At 42.4% G+C, this 17356-nt stretch overlaps 1 protein-coding gene across 1 annotated transcript in view; it reads left to right on the forward strand.

The window, feature by feature from the left end:
- LOC113970287 (amine oxidase [flavin-containing] A-like) overlaps positions 1–17356 on the forward strand; it is a 37936-nt gene that overhangs the window by 13421 nt on the left and 7159 nt on the right. Inside the window, exons 3-9 of the mRNA XM_027689066.1 lie at positions 329–466; positions 7683–7787; positions 9050–9141; positions 12042–12183; positions 14014–14163; positions 15384–15543; positions 16798–16894. Coding sequence (XP_027544867.1) covers positions 329–466; positions 7683–7787; positions 9050–9141; positions 12042–12183; positions 14014–14163; positions 15384–15543; positions 16798–16894 — 884 coding nt within the window. The remainder of the gene's footprint in view (positions 1–328; positions 467–7682; positions 7788–9049; positions 9142–12041; positions 12184–14013; positions 14164–15383; positions 15544–16797; positions 16895–17356) is intronic.

Raw genomic sequence — 17356 nt, forward strand, 5'->3', positions numbered from 1 at the left:
TGTGTCACAAAGTGAAGACACTGTGAACTCTGTGTGTCTGTCATTACAGAGCTCAATACTGCCTACTTTTAGGTCAGTAAATACACAGAATCACAGTCACAGAATCATTTCAGTTAGAAAAGACCTCTAATATCTTAAAGTCCAACCTTTGGCCAATCACCACCTTGTCATTCCAATGCCTGACCACCATTTCCATGAAGAAATTCTTCCCAAATGTCTTACACATACATTCCATGCACATTTCAGCATGGGATAATTTCTTCTACTTCTAGATGCTTGTATTGAGGACCTTCCTGCACAGTTTCTGATTCCTGTATTCTTTTGACAGAACGAACACGTTAATTACGTAGATGTTGGTGGAGCCTATGTGGGACCTACCCAAAACCGGATTCTCCGACTGGCAAAAGAACTGGGTGTTGAGACCTACAAAGTGAATGTTGAGGGCCATATGTTCCATCATAAGGGGGTAAGTATTGCATCTTCCATGTTGAGATAACCAACGGTATCCATGAGCTTTGGAAATTACTGACAGTCATTAATAGGGTTTCATTTAAAGTTCATATTTAATAATCCAGAAAGCAGCTGTTTTAAGTGTTGTTATTCTGTTTTAACTTACTGGGGTCAATGGTTCTTATACTATTTTCAAAATATTTCAGAAAATGGAACTGAGAGGAGTTAAAACATTTGGGATACATTTGGCACATTATCTCTGAGCAAGCCCCTACCAAGGCTTACCATAAGCTTCACATCTGAGATGTGAGTCCAGGTGGCTGGTCTTGAGTAGGTACTGGTGTGACTAAAGCAAAGTAGAATGAAACCTGTCTTCAGAGCAGAATTCCAGCCCTTGTCTGAGATCTTTAAACCACTGTTATTTTGCTCAGGTCCTAATCAGGACCTACTGCCAAAACAAGTGCAGAGTGAGAACAGTCGGGAGAGACACAAAAAAGGGCTTAAGATTCATAGCTATGAGATACAACTGTCTGTCTCCATAACTCACAAACTATTTTATTTTCCAAAGACCAAATTTTCAATTTTTTTTTTTTTTAATATCCTTTAGTTTTGGTACTTAACAGACTCTGGCAGAACAAGACTTGAAGCCTATATAAGTAAGAGTTCACATACTTGATAGGGTCAAGGCTATGTGATGGATCCTTAACTGGTTTCATTTCTATTACCTTCCCACTTTTTCTTCCAAGAATTAGAGCAATGTATTCATGCTGCAAAGTTTTATCATCTGGTTCTGCAAGCACCCCTTATTGGGGAGATTGATGCCATGCTTATAAAATAGTCACATCTTAAATAACTGCATAGTCACTCCACAATAGTAAAAAAGTTATTTTTCATGCCTTCATGTAAAATCAGTGTAATTCTGCAGCAAGAGGACTGGGCTGATTTGTACCAGCTGAATGTTTGTCCCACTCTATTTAATTTAAGCTCGGGCATGGATCTCTTAGCATCCTAAAAGGCACTTATCTTCTTTATGTTAAATAAAAAGCTCTAATGGGTTACATGAATTTGAGCCCTTAATCCATTTTGACACTGAAGCTGCAGCTTTTTATTGTCCCACACTGCATTATGCACGTCCTTGCTAATGACCATGTAATTTTGTACGTTTTCTTTGAAGTGAAAGCATGTTTCTAAGCAAGAGCCAGCATTATGAGCTATTCAGCCAGATCACAGGCTATGGATCCATTCTGGATTTGGCACTGTGGTACTGCTGAGCTAATCAGGGTCCCAATGGAGCTGTAGTTGTTGGACAGCAAAGGGGCTTTAAGGTCTACCACCATGGACAGACTTAAGCACTGGACAAATAATAATGATGCTTCTCCTCCAGTAGGTCTTATTTCTCCCACATCCTCTTCCCATGAATTGTAGGGTTTGTCTTTTATTTTCTTCTCCTAAGGTTTTCCACAGCTGCTTCTCCTCACTCTTTCCTTGAGACATTGTGTAGTCACCACGCCCTTTGATTTAGGGGTGTGTTGTTGAACTCTGTCTTATATCCCACTTCTACAACACCATCTGTGCAGTCCTGGCTGTTGGCTGGGTTGGTCAGTGCCCAGGGCTCCAAGGGATTGTACATTTTACCTGCTGCACACCGTTATCATGCTGGATGGTGAGTTGGCCAGGTAGGGATTTGTGCTGTCCTAGCTGTAAATGTGCCCTTCATATTCCTTAAAGATTCTGCAGGAACACGAGCACCTGTGGTATTTCGTAGATGACAGAAAATGTTAAAGACATGATTTGATATTAAAGGATCATTGCCCCAGAAATTAATTATTAATCTGAAAGATGGACATGTTGGGCTAAGACACCATCAACTGTGGGCCAGCTGCTGCCTTTCAGGTTTTAGTTAGACCTTTCAAGCTTTCCTCCTTGTGTCTCATCTGTTACTTCTGTCAGCTGGTGGCTGTCCAGGAACCTGTAGCCAGGGCCAGACAGGAAGGTCTCTTCCCAAGGGCTTTCCTCAAAGTCTGCAGTATCGTGTGGTTTGTCAGAGGCGACAGAGAGTGTTTTGAGCAATGACTAAGCACGGCTTTTGATTTTGTTGTGACAGTCATACAACTGTACGTCATCTCCAGCACCCTCAGATTAAGAGATTTTTGATCTCTTGTTTACCATAGCAATCAGTTCAGTTTGGCTTTTTCAGAAGATTTCCAGGGTACTGCTTGGATTGAGTTAGGGGAAAGTGGTGAAGTGGTTTATCCTAGCAACGGAAGCAGCCAAGGGAAAGTGGAAATCCCCAGAGGGATTTAATGAGCTTCTTTCTCTGAAAGCAATTTTTTCCATATGTGTGTGGAAAAACTCCACATACTGCAAGTTTTAAAAATCACGTTGCTTCATTTGTGCAGGTTTCCTTTGTAGTTACAGTTTATTTGAAAATCCAAATATGCAACTGTTGTTTATCTTTTTTTTTTATTTGTTCATTCTTTCCCATCAGTTAGCATGGTAACATGAACTGCTTTGGCGTTAATCAGGAATTTTTTTGTATCCTGTTGTTGCAAATCTGTAACTTCAAACTGCAGTGTTTGTTATGAGCCCCAGACTTTCTTTCCATCAGAATTTCTTTGTGGCTACTGTCCTGTAATTCAGCAAGAATGCTTTAGGACTGAGAAAAGGCAGATGTGTTGGAGTTCTCCCTTCCCTGAAGAGGCAGACAGCTTTTTATTTTTACAGAGGTCCTTGAAGGTCACTCTTGTGTCATTTTCACCTTCTTTTTAGAGGAAGACCCTATAAAGTAAAGGCATTAGGGCCTTGGTGTGGTGTTAAGCCTCTCATATAATTGCAGTCCTCTAAGATGTGGCAGTAGCACCCAGCTCCAGTAAACAGAATATTAGTAAATAAGGACTGATTCTGATTATTTTTTGCTTATGATTCTCAGACCAAGGTAACACTTGAGAAAAGATGAGCGTTTCTATGCAATGCTTCATGCTGGACATCTAGTCTTTTCTTTCCAACATCTTGCCTTAAGTTTAGGGTGCCGCAGGTAAGTCTGTGCAGATCACCCTAAATCTGCAGTTCAGACACAAGGAACCACAGACAGTGCCAGGCATTGCAATGCTCTCAGGGCTGGACCTGCTGGAGATGCTCAGCAGAGGAGGAGCTGAGGTCTCACACTGCCCAGAGCCACTGCTCTGTCTGTGTGTGCTGTGCATGGCCCAAGGCAATAACAACCCCTGCTCCTCCTGAGCTTCCTGATGTGTACTTGTCCCTTGCACAGCAGGCAGGAGCCAGACTTGCCTTTCTCAAGACTGGAAAAACTGTCAGCTCCTCTGGCACAAATTGAAACTTGGGGTGGTGTCACAGCTGGGGTGACTTGGGATTAATTCCTGTAGTTATGGCTACAAGCTCCAGAGTAGCCCTGGGCAGGGAAAAGACAGACCTTGCAGAGCTCATCTTCCTCTGATGCCTTCTTTCTAACCACTGAAGTACGGTGCTTGAGGACCTTGTTTCCTTTGGATTGGTGTGAGGTAACTAATCCAAGCAGGCAGCAGGACCCAAATCTGAGCTCTGCAGGAAAGCATTCGACACACTAGGAAATGAGAAAAGATAGTTAGATGAACTCTGTGGATCAGTCAAGCAGCCATGTGTTAGCGTGGGAAAAAAGCCAGTAGGTTATTTGCCTTTCAGTTAAGAAAACAGTTGTTCTCAAAATAGTACATCCAGAACACTATAAACTAAACACTAAAATTTAAAAATGGAATATTGCAAGACCTTCCCTGTTTGCAGTGAGCTCCTCTGTGAAACAAGCAGCCAGAGCTTCTCTCCCTAGTAGGGAGACAATATTAAAAACAAATTAATAACCTACCAGCCCCAGGTCACTTGGGCTAGATTTATTCCCTGCTGTGGAGATACTTGTGCAAGAGAGAAAGTTGAAAAACTGATGTGTCTAAGGCTGTTTGCCTTGCGCTGTCTGATGCACAATGGGAATTTCTTTCCTGGGATTTGTTAGAATTGGGCTTTCCCTTGATCAGCTCCCATGTCTGGTAGGTGCAGCCCCACCTCACAAGGGGTTAGTGTGTCTGTGAACTATTTCAGGCTCTCTGAATTTGGTCTCAGCCTCTTCCAGGTCTGTTAACACTGTTGAATTTTTCCAGCTTTTCCTTCCATTGCTCTCCAGTCTTACTAAAATTACAGTTTCTTTGCATGCAGAAGAGAACAACAAATAATACAACTTTAGACTGTTAATTATCAGCTGGCATTTAATAGTTTTCAGTGGATAAAATATGTTTTGCCATTGATGTCCCTGGGCTATGCCATTGACCAAAGATGTGGGACTAATAATATTTTCAGATCAGCAACGAAAGGATTGTTCTTTTTTCAAATAGCAGATAAGTAAATATCACATGTGGTGCATGTCATACCAGTGGCCAGCATGGTAAGATTTCTTGATCAGTCCTGAGCAGTTTGTGGTCGTGGTGGTCTAATGCTAGTATAGAGTGGAAAAGTTGGAGAAAAATACTAGCTAGCCAGACAGTGGGCAAGTTCTCTCACCAGTTGCCGCATCTGCAGCAATCAGGACAGTTTGGAAATTGCTCAGCCTGTAGCTGTTGAACTCAGTGGAGTTTATGCTAAGGGTTGGAAAAGCTGTTTTGATGCAAATCTCATTATAGAGTTTCTGAGAGAGACTTTTCTTGGACTGTTTTTTTCCGGCAGTATAAGGAGTAGGTTTGGCTGAAACCAAGAGGAGGAGAGGAGCCTTAGAGGAAGTTAACTTTTTACTTTCTTTTTAAAGAAGTGCTTCTCGTTTTGAGTTAAGTAAGCTAAGGATAGGAGGAGGGTTTGCAAGTTGCACCACTCCGTATAAGCACAATCACTTATCAAAAAGCCTGTTGAAAGGAGGTGTCACTGAACAGTGAAAAACCGGGAAGTTTTCACTGCTACTCCTGATTGTCAGGCTTATCTTTTCCCTTTGCCCTCTTGCAGTGTTGACATGACAGAACTTCAGTAATAACTTATCTTCACCTGGATTAGGGTGGCCCGACAGCATTGCCTAAGGGCAGGATTATTGGTGTTAAAACATGTTAAGAAAGACACATGGATGGCACCTGTGTTCCCAACCAGAATAAAAAGTCTAGCAATAAATGAACTTTGAAGGAGTGGTATTTGATGATCTTTTTAAAAAACTAAATGTTTTTATCTGCATTAAGAAGAAAACTATTAGCAGTATATTGCTGCTTTGTATCAGGATATCCTTGTTTGATACAGAATCGGTTTATGACAGCAAAAGCTGTAACATGCAGTACACCCCTTGCATACATTTTTTGGTCCTCTTTTCTGTGGCTGAACACACAGTGCTCCAAACTGGCAGCAAGAAATTTTCCTCAAGGAAAAGGAAGAGGCAGTGTCCTGTGAAGGAGTCCCCTGCTGGTGGTTCACGGGAGAAGTTTGTCTGCTCTTGCCATGGCAGAAGTGTTTTGCATGCACATGTGCACCTGGAGAAGGCTGGAACAGCAGCATCCCCCCCTACACCTTCCTCCAGTGTAAATCTCTAAAACAGAATGAAACGGAAATAAAAGAGAGAAAAAAGTCTATGGTACATAAGGTTAAGATTGCATATCCAGAAGTCCAGGGGTAACCAGCCACCTCCAGAGTCATCCTGGTGACTTGAAAGCTCAGTGTTTGTTGGAAATTTGAAAAAAAAAACCCTTAAGCACTTGGATCTCAAGCTGAACCGAGTACTGAGATCGCAGCCTGGTGCTTTTCTTGGCCCAGAGCAGAGATTATTGTGTCTAGATGGAACAGGAGAGTGGCTTTGCTGCTCCCCTCACTGAAGATGAGGAGGAGGCACAGCACAGACTGGCCCTGACAGACTCCAGAGCTGGGGCACCACTGTAGCCCACTTCTGAGGACAGAGGGACCAAGCAGTGTTGACCAAGTTCTTTTTATGGCCCCTTGCCCTCATACACTTGTCTCTTCTATTGCACCTGTCCTGGAGCTGACAAAAGTTGACCAAAATGTAGGAATTTGGATATTTTACTGCTTTTGCCAAGTCTGAAAGCTCACAATGGTCTCTGAGTTTCATCTTGCGCCTTTTGTCTTTGTTATGATCTTTGCAGAAAAACATTCTGAAGAACATCAGAAACCCATAAGTATTTACACACACACACACACACACACACACACAGTTATCAGAGAGAAGACCAATAAGTTCTGTCTTGACAAGTGGGAGGAAGGTGCATTTTGCTGTTGCTTCATGTCCCCGTCCCTGGGTCACCATCTCATGCATTTGCAGCACTGCAGCCTCTTGCTTGGACTGTGGCTCCCACCTGCCAGGTGTGGTGGGCTGTCACGGTGTACACTGCACTGAAAAGCAGGTGACAAACTGCTCAGCACCCCAGGTCCTACCTGTCACAGTCCATCATGTTCACTGCATCCTCACAAAAACTTCTGGCACATCTGGAAGGGCAAACAACAGAGAGGGCTGATGAGAAATTTGCCACTGACTTACGTGGGAGAAAGTTCAAAGCAATTCAACGAGAGAAGATGTTGTCTGCTCATCCAGTCCTCTTTCAGATTAAAGTTATCAGAAAAAAACAGCTGCTGTTAGATTGTTTTGCTTATCATTGTATCACAGGATTATCTGAAACAGTCAATTTGAGATTATATCAGTTTCAGTCACTGTTGCAGCTCCATGTCATACACATTGTAAATTCTGACACCATTTTTGCAAGCGTAGGGTGTTTTTCTTCCTGCAGCCAGAAACTTTCTTTTTAGTAATTTTTTTTAGGCTATATTTCTCCCAAGGGACATGGCATAATAAAAAGGTATGTTTGGTTTTGTAGGTGAAGTGTACCATAAAGGAGCTTAAGTAGTTTCAAATGCATGCAATTTTGGACCCATGCAGATTTTAGGATGTATTTTTCAGCAGGCAGGCAAGTATTAGATTCATTCAAATGTATTAACGAAGAATGTTCAGGAACAAGGGATATTGCCTCTTTGGCCATTGCTTGAGTCTCCTTATCCCAGAATTTGACAACATGCTCAAAGATGCCCCTCCTCTCCCTTCTGAATAACAATAATAATAAAAAAAGGTGTTATTGTCCTTTTTAATATCAGTCCAACTGTTTTTTCCCCTCCTACTTAGCTAAAACCATGTCATGACTTTGAGAATTTTGTGTCCTTCAGTAATGAAGATATGCTTTGTTTTATTTAATTTGCTTGTGTTTTTATGTGTATTTTAGGGAAAGTCACGCAATTTCACGGGTATTTGCCCTTCAACATGCAACCCCTTCGTTTATCTGGATTACAATAACTTCTGGAGAACCATGGATAAGATGGGAAAAGAGGTAGGCTGTGGAAATTGCATGTTTCCTACAATGTTCAGGCCACCATGAATAAATCAGTTTTGCTTTGGTTTGGTTTTATTTCTGACATGGTTTTTTTATTGCTTCTTTAATATTAAAAAACCTCCTCAACAACAAAACAGAAAAGAAACATCCATCAGGAAAGATATCTATATTGCTAGGAACTGTCAGAAATAGTAGGTCTTCCTCACTGAGAGAGGGTTGGACTAGGTGACTTTTAAAGGTCCCTTCCAACCCAAACTATGCTATGATTCTATGACAGGAGACAGAAAGATCTGGAGGTGTCTAAGATATCTGAAAAAAAATGAGGTTGAGCTCAGTGTATGTACTTTCTCACGACAGGGAAAACCATTCCATGAGCTGAGATGAGAAGGTTTTTTTTCCCTTCCCTTGTGGCAACCTTTTTGAGTAAAGATGATTCTTTTTTGTAGCTCCCTAAGCTGGGCTTCAGTTTGACTTCACAGTAATTTTATTTTTAAAATTCAAAATTTAAGCAGTATGACTGCAGCCCCTGGAGCATTATACTGTCTTTCAAATATTCATCAGTTGCCTTATAATTTATCTACAAACCAAGGGCTCTACCTTGTCAGAACCTTCAGGCATAACTAACTGTATTCCTGCAAAGTTCATTGGGTTTATCTGGTTTTGCAGAGTCAAATTTGTGTATGGTACTACACATTTTTTGTAAAATAATATTTTTTTTTTTAAAGATTCATATATATGGTCCTCATATATATGCATGGTCCTCATATATATGGACCTCACATGTCATGGTACTTACACGCAAAGAACTATTATTAAGAATTTACCTGTCTAAAAATAATTAAGTAGTATCTAGACATCTTTTTCTTGCTCTGTAGTTAACAGAGAGACATAGGGGCCTTTAGATACCCATCTTGGAACTGACTGAATCTCTGACTGGGGAAAGAATTTCCCCCTCAACTCAAGACAACTAAACTGGAGTAGACACCTCACTTCTGGAGAACTAAAGGCCAGATGAGTCCCATCATAAGGATATAGTTCATTGTTCAGACAAAGCCAGATTTTGTGGTCATGGTACAATTCATGCCCACATGTGTGAATGGAAACTATTCCATTTGGTGAATTTATTCCAAATGGATATCTGTGTGCAGGGGACAAAATTAACTCCTGGCCAATATATCCATCAAATCTGTGCTACTAACTATGTCAAGGCAATGATAAAGTCCTGAATAATTTCTTGAATACTTCACCTCTGCCTCCAGATTCCTGTTGATGCACCATGGGATGCTCCGCATGCTGAAGAATGGGACAAAATGACCATGAAACAGCTGATAAATAAGATTTGCTGGACCAAGTATGTAACTCTATCCACTTTGAACCCCAGCTGCAGAATGATAGTGGCTTTCTGGCAAATTCTGTGATACAGCTGAGTTCAGCAGGGGTACAGGCAGTGAGAGATCAGGAGGTGCTTGAGGTGAGGTTTGGGTTGGCTGGCAGGTTAAAGGTGCTGGGGAAGCCCGGGGTTTGCTTCAGCAGGCCTGTGCACACAGGAGTGACAGGGTGGGCTCTTCCCACCACGCTTTCACTTCAAACCATTGGAGAGTGTGTGCCTTTGACGTCAGGAAAATCAACGTGTAAATAAAACTCCACTTTGTAGATGAATAAAGGTCACTTGCAGGCACAGAAATGGAGGCAGGTGAGGGTACTTCCCTAGTCCCATGTCAGGCTAGGAGCTGAGGAGTGATGTCCTCTGATTCTCAGCTCCTGCACACTATCATGTGTGTCTGCTTTTGTTGTGTGAGGTGCATGGCATGTGCCACAGAGCAGGCAAGTGCCACTGGTGCATCGGAGAGCAGCCACTGGAAAGCAGCTTCCCCCTGCCTGCTCAATAGAAGGGGCAGTCTGAGACCTGAAGAGTGGGGAATGAGCAGCTGTTGGCACTGGAAACTCTGGATAAGTCAAAATGCTGCTCCTTATTTCAGCAGTAGTGTCTGCTGGGCCTCTGAAACACTTACAGGGAAACAAGGGGCAGCAGAGGCGACCTTTGTTGTTGCTTTACACCTCCCTGGTAGATTTGTGCCTGAGCCAGGCCAGGTGCTCCGTGTTTCTCCCAGAAACCTGTGACTGTGTTTGCTCAGCTCTGCCTGTGGCTGTGCCCCCTCCCTGTGTGCCCAGGAAGCTGTCCTTGAACACCAGCCAGCTCTCCTGGGGCTCTTTGCCCTACAGGATAATTTCCCATGGGACACTGCCAAGCAGGTGCTTGAGGAGGATGAAATCTGCTCTTCCAAATTCCAGGGCTGCAATTCTGCTGTTTGTCTTACTTCTCTCAGGATCTTAAATTCCACAGTCTCGTGGCCACTGCAGCCAAGGCTGCCCCTCACCTCTGCATCATCCAACAGGTCCTCCTTGTTTGTGAGTAGCAGGTCCAATGGACCATCAACCCCAGTTGGCAGGAAGAGAGCTTAGGGTGTTGTATCACCTATAAAATGGCCAGTGTGTTTTATGTGTCTGTGAGGGACCACATTGTATAAATAACAAAAGGAACAATGTTCAATACATTGAGGTGACAACAACTGGAAATTCTCTTTTCTTCCTTCTCTTTTTCAATCAATTCTCGTTATAAGGCAAAGAGAAGTGTGCCCATATGAGCCCTCATATCCCTGCTTGCTGTGCTGGCCCTTGTGCTGTTCTGTAACACTCTTCTCCCTCATATTCACTGTCTTTTATTTGTGTGACTGTGCTCTGTTCACCCTTTCATTCTGACTGTGGTTTAGTGCTGTGCCTGCAGCTTCCTGACCAAAACTTTCCATTTGAAATTTATTTTGATGGCTTAAATCCTGCTCCAGCTCCATGTGATATGTGGTATGGCCATTTGGACTTGCTGTCTGTGGCATTGTAGTTTTCTTTACAATCAGTTTTATGAGCCTTTTGCCTCCAAATTCGGTTACTTTGAAGTACCCTTACTGTAGCAAGTGCACTGGCTCTTCCTCTTCTAGTTTTTACTGTTCCTCTTAGTCAGGGAGCTGGTGGAGTTTAAACAGAACTGTGTTTATAGTGATCCCTCCTGTAACAGGCTTCTCTGCAAGGCAGCTTCTACTGCCAGTGGTTTTGTGGCAGTTTTAATGCATGTGCTCAGCTCAAACACATTCAAAAACTCAGTAAAAACCCATTTTAGATCTTCAAGCCAAGCCACATTTTTCTACACATAGTTAAAAAACACAGTGCTTAAACACAAAAGCCCTCCCACAGCATTTTCTGTGTGACTTGGGCTCAGATTGTAAAAGAAGATTTGTTTGCCATGTGTCACAGATCAGCATCTTCTGTTCCTGGAAACCACCTTCACATTTCTTAGGCCTGAACCTGCTACAACTGCTTAGTGTCTTGGTGCTTTCGGGATTGTGGCAGAGGGTTCTTGAGTGCAGGATGTTTTCATATCCTGGCTAATGAAATAGGGGTGACTGGACTTCATACTGAGGGAAATGAGGTTATAAAAGTTTATAAGTTACATATTTTAGCCCAGATAACTTGCAAAGTTCCTTCCTTTAGCAGAAGATATTAAATTCATGTTGTTTTATGAAACTTCATCCAAGTCAAAGTCCTTTTACCTTCTTTGCAAAATTATCTCATTTTCTTTAGTAATCTGTAGCCAGAAATTAAAGAAATGTGAACAGCCAGACCTTCAGTTCCTGCTGTTTTATCTCTGTTTATGTTCAGAGGACTTGCTGTGGTGACCCTTTCCTTATATTTATGGTAGTGATTGCCAGTTTGGTTTCTCTGTCTGATTCTTGGTTTCACAAAAGATCTCTGCAGCAGTGCTGTATGGGAGATGGGGAGTGTCTTGGTTAGTTCAATCCCTCAGGACCCTTCAGACCTTGGAATTGATCTGCCCAGTGAGCTCCCTATGGAGGAGAAATGCAGAAAAGTTTCCCGAACTGATTACCAAATGTATTTTCCTCTTGAGACAAATATTTGTTGTGATGAATGGAGTAGCAGCTGGGAAACTATTTAAAGACATAACTAAGGTGAAATCAGTGGAATTTCAAATTGAATGGGTAAATACTTTGGGAGGGAGGTGCTGGTAGAAACCTTTTTAAAAAGTCTCACTACAAACTGAAAAATCAAAGAGATATAAATCATCTTGAATTTTCTGACTTTGAGAAAGCAGTTCTTATTGAGAATAACAAAAAAAATCCTGAAAGCAGTCAGGAAGTCACGTTTTCTCACTGTCTTTTTCTGCTCCTGTGTCTCATGCAGAGCTGTTAGAGATTTTGCCACCACCTTTGTGAACGTCAACGTCACGTCTGAGCCTCATGAAGTGTCCGCTCTCTGGTTCCTGTGGTATGTGAGGCAGTGTGGGGGCACATCCAGGATCTTCTCTATCACCAATGGGGGCCAGGTACAAAATGTCTCATATTCTTCCTCTTCTCTTGAAGCTATAGGGAGCAAGTAGAGTGTTCTACCCATCAAAGCCCTGCAATTAATGAAAAGACAAGAGCATGCGGCACTGGAGACAGTCGTGTTCTCATGGGGTGATACAGCCCTTGTCAACTAACCCTGTTTAATGAATAATTTTATTAGCTAGGCTTTGGGATAAACAACTGGGAGGGTTCTGCATTCACTTCAGCACAATACTTTTGTTACTGTTATGGTGCTTTTTTGCCAATTTATTTTCTATGGTTACTTGGCACATTTGAATGTTTTCAAGAGTTCAAAGTAAGTGTACTTCAAAGTGAAATAGGGTGGTTTTTTTGGTGTCGAAGCCTCTAATGACAAGAGTTGGAGGTAGATAGCAAAAAGCCCTTCATTTTTGGGTCAACTCACATGGCAACATGTTTTATAAGCTACTTCAGACTGTTCCTTGATCATGGCAGGTGTCTGGCTGCCTGGAGAACATCATGGTTTCCATGTGATTGTTGTGGATGAAATTTCAGAAAACGGAGGACAGGTTTGTCCAAGTAATTTGGATGTGTTATGTTGGCACCCTTTATTAGCCTCCTACCTCAGTTAACACAGCCTCAGAAAGCATGTGCATCATTTCAGACTTAAGCTACCCACTGGAAAAGTGGAGACAGCACCATACCCTCCCAAGTGTCCTGGGATAGGAAGACATTAAGAGAAATTGCCTGGAGAGAGGCAGTCTCTGTTTACATGTCTGCTGGGGTAAGAATAGACAACCATGTGTCAGGAAGGATGTAAGTAGTGCTAATGCTGTCCTGAAGAGGAGCCAGACCTAAGAGCCTTCCTCCTGAGAATCCCCTCAATCATGTTTGCTGTCCCACATCAGCAATGGCTAGACATTGCAGCAAGAATCAAAAAGAAAATTAATCCCATACTCATAGCTAAACAAGACATGGGGAGAGGAGCACGCTAGCCTGGGAAGAGTACTTCCTTCCCTTTGTGCCTGAGTGGGAAAAGTTGTCTTTGTTTCTATAAGGTTTCCCTCTTCCTTCACCCCAATTAATATCAGTTGAGTAAAAACACTAAGAGTTTCTGACTTAGTGGCCATGACAAGCCTTATAAAACTTCCTTAGGCAGCCATTTCAGTTTTTCAGCACAAGACTTCATGGACCTTTTCCTCCCTGCCAGTACCAGCATCTTATATGTAAAAGTGAGCTGCTTAATACAACACTGGTGGATCATAGATAAAAGAACATTTAGTGCTTCCCCTGAGCCTCTGCACAGACATCACAGGGAAATGTGTCACAGACTGTGCTTTTTTCCAGATGGCACTGTCTTTGTGTCTTCCCAGGGACAGATAAAGCCCATTGCCTCTTGCACTTGAGATCAGACCCAGTTAAATATCTGTCTTGCTTCTGGGCTGGTGCAGTCTTTCACTGTACAAATGCAAGTTGGTTTCTTTGTCAGACATGAGGGTTTTGGTAGCACCGTGATGGATAAAATATTAAAAACCTCTTTTGAATGAAGTGATATATTTATGCTAGCTAGAATACCTACATTAGATGTGTGTGTTCTCTAGGTTTCAAGACACTTAAAGCCAGATCATTAGGGAAGCCATTGCAAAAGTGGTTTAGTCAGCAATAGACACTGAGGCTCAGGTTTTTGCCTTCACTCTTCTGAAAGTCTGGGTCTCTTTATGCGCCCTTAAGACTTGCAGATTTGGCCTGGAGTTTCATGATGGTGAGCAGAAATCATATTCAACGTTGTTGTGATTAATGCTGTTGATTTTTATTGATTGTGTTTGTTTTCTGTTTGTTTTTTCCTTTAGGAGAGGAAGTTTGTAGGGGGTTCTGGTCAGATATCGGAGAAAATAATGGAACGCCTCAAAGGCAGAGTTAAACTGGAGAGACCTGTGATCAGTATTGATCAGACAGGTGATAATGTCCTTGTGGAGACTCTAAACCATGAGATATATGAGGTAATTCGATCAGAATAAAAGTAGAGTACGCATTTAGTAGGGGAATACATCTGCTGTAGCTCTAAGCCAGATGTAATCAGGAAGTACCCATTTGTGTGTGCCTATTTCTTGGACTATGCTGACACTGTGAAATCTGCTTTACAGATTCGTTTATGACCTGGGTCTCTTCTTGGTGTTCTGCTACTTAGTGCCTGTCATTACTCTGACTTTTTCTGCCGTAACTTTTTATGCGTTCATTTATTTTTACATTTTAGTTCTGCATTGTGACCAGTTCAAAGCAAGGGAAAATAACCTTCCTATTTCTAAGTTTGTGGTTTGCAGCACAACAAAAAAGAAGACATTTCAAATACCTTGAGTAAGATTTTGCCTCTGTACAGGGGTGCTGTGACATGCTCCATCAGCACATCATCACCCATGGCACCCATGGGGCAGCAGCTCCTCTGCATGCAGTACCCAGCGTGCCATAGGAGTCTATGCAGGATAGTCAGGATCTGCAAGACCCTGTCTCACTGGTGACAGTGTTTGGAGGATATTTAGAGAATGCTAGCAGAAAGGGAAGGGCTGTTTGACAGGGAAGCTGGTCCAAAGATGTCCTGGAGGAGGGACTCTCCTTTCCCCGGGGATTTTTAAGCCCAGGAGTTAAACTGCTGTCTGCCTCCATTATGGCTGACTGACAGTCAAGTGGGAGGAGACAGGCTTCCTGCACTCAGCAGCTCCCCCAGCCTGAGAGCAGCAGTGTTGTGATATAGTGTCACCCTGAGCCCTGAAGCAGAGCGTCCTTCCTTGCTCCAGTCAGACACAGGACCTGCAAGAGGGATGGAGCCTGTTCAGGAAACCTGAAATCACCATCAGTATAGCCTGTCCTGAAGTAGTGTCCTGTGAACATGCACAAACATGATTTTTTTTAGCAAATTATAATTTGGACAAATGTGGGTCGTATTTTCCTGGGGATGATAAAAGTTTTACCTGTGCCATAAGATCTCTCTTGTCCCATTTTCCCACCTGTCGCCAGCCAAGTTTCAACTCTGGTCTGTTTGTTCCAGCTGCTTTTTTTTTTTTCTGAAATGGCAGAATTATTTTGATCCCCTGGAAATATCTGTGTGGGAAAGCCACGTAGCAGATTCAGGTGTGGGAGAGATATTAACAACCATTAAGAGTGTCTTTCAAATGTGTCCTGCAGGACAGCGCCTTGTCCGTGCTGACTGTGTTCTACGTTGCAGGGCAAGTATGTGATCAGTGCCATCCCTCCAATCCTGACAACGAAGATTCACTACAAACCAGAGCTGCCACCAAGGAGAAACCAGTTAATTCAGCGTTTGCCTATGGGGTCTGTCATAAAATGTATGATGTACTACAAGGAAGCCTTCTGGACAAGGAAGGGTAGGTGGGGAGAGTGAAGGGCTTGGGAGCCCCATGCTAAGCAATTTTCAAAGCTCTGCTGTCTATCAATCAGGAAATAAACCAAAGGGAGGGTTAAATGTGCCAAACCCCTAAACAAAACACACAGAAAAATGAAAAGTAAAGCTCCTTAGAAAGGGGAACTCTTCCTCTGAGCTTGAATGCCTGCCTTGCCCCAAAGATGAGTCCAGAGCCAAACACAATCCTGAATCTCATTGCTGCTGAGGTGGAATGACCAAGAAAACAAGCAAAGTTTCCCTGGGAAGCATTGCTGAAACTTGCATTGCACAGAAGAAATGGACCTGCAGCAACAGCTCCCTGCTTCTCCCTGCCAGGGACAGAGTTAAGTCAGCCAAAGAGAATTTGCAGCAGATGACAAGCAAAGCTTAAGGTGTAAGCAAGACCTTTCCCCGGTTTTAATCCTCTGTTCTGCAGACTTGATATCTCAGAGGACTGGGAAAAGTAGGTTAGCTTTTTGTTTAACTCAAGACATTTTTTCCATGCTGCAATATCATGTTTTTCTCAGCTTTGGCTGATACCATTTGCAGAACTATTTGTGTGAACCGATTAGTTTCCACTTCCTTTGTAACAATGCTGAGAGTGGAGAGAATATTTCTTAACCAAAGTAATATGATTTTTTCATGTTTCAGGGCATAAAATGGCCATTGGGATTAGACAGAAGTATAGTCAGGTTTTATACATTGTTTTCTGTATGAGATTTTTTGCATGTTCATCTGAAACATGTCCTAATGTAATACTGTATTAGATGGTCCATGTTTCCACTGCATTACTGTTATTATGGGACAACATTCCTAACAATCTTATCATCAGCAAAATCAATATAGAGTGTAAATTTTAGCCCACAGTGACCAGATGTGATTACACTGCGTTTTGTTTAGGCCAAAGTTGTTCATGTAATGAATCACCGTAGTTCTTGCTAGATCAGGTTTTTTTTAATGTTTTTTGCCCGGGCTTGTAGCAATCCACAGGAATTCCTTGCTAAGTAATAATGGAATTTAAAAGACTTTTATAAGTCTGTGTACAAAATTTCTCAGAGTTAGAGAGAAGAGAGTGGAGAGACTGTTATAGAAATGCTTCAGACGTGCAGGTATTATTGGTAACAAAGGAATTACTGCACAATTCTTTTTATGGATAATGTTCCTTGCTCATTACTATCAGAAACAATGATCATCAACAAGTTTCTCTGACAATCCTCTTGGGTTTTTTTCCTCTTAGGTTACTGTGGTTCCTTCATCATTGAGGATGAAGAGTCTCCAATTGGAATAACCATAGATGACTCCAAACCTGATGGATCTTTCCCTGCCATTATGGGGTAAAAGCTTCTAGCCCGTACTTACAGACGTGTATTTCATGTTGTATGAGTGAGTGAAAGAAAGAGGAAGAGGTGAAAGGACCAGGCTACATCAGTGTTGCCCACTCCCACAGTCTACATAGGGGGATGAGAGCACTTCCAACAAGCCTCTTGTGCCTCTCTAGCCCATATAAGCTTTTTAGTGAAGGTTCTGCTACAAACAGGCTCTCCAAAGGATATGGTTGGGAAGGAGTTGCTGAATTCAGCTGTAGTCCATTTTAGATATTCAGTTCATGGGGTTTTTTTGCTGAGGATTGGATTTAGAAATAAATCCCTTCCTCACCTAGCTGTATGAGCCTGTATTTGGTTTATGTTGGGCTTTGTTTAGCATCTGGGCCAAAATGACAGTGCAGTTGTCCAAGGAATCCTCATTTGCTTCCTCTCACTGTTGAGCTGAGTCAGGACAACCAACCCCAGCTGGTT

Source organism: Neopelma chrysocephalum, unplaced genomic scaffold (assembly GCF_003984885.1).
Source record: "Neopelma chrysocephalum unplaced genomic scaffold, ASM398488v2 Primary Assembly neopelma1_76, whole genome shotgun sequence".
Lineage (NCBI taxonomy): Eukaryota > Metazoa > Chordata > Aves > Passeriformes > Pipridae > Neopelma > Neopelma chrysocephalum.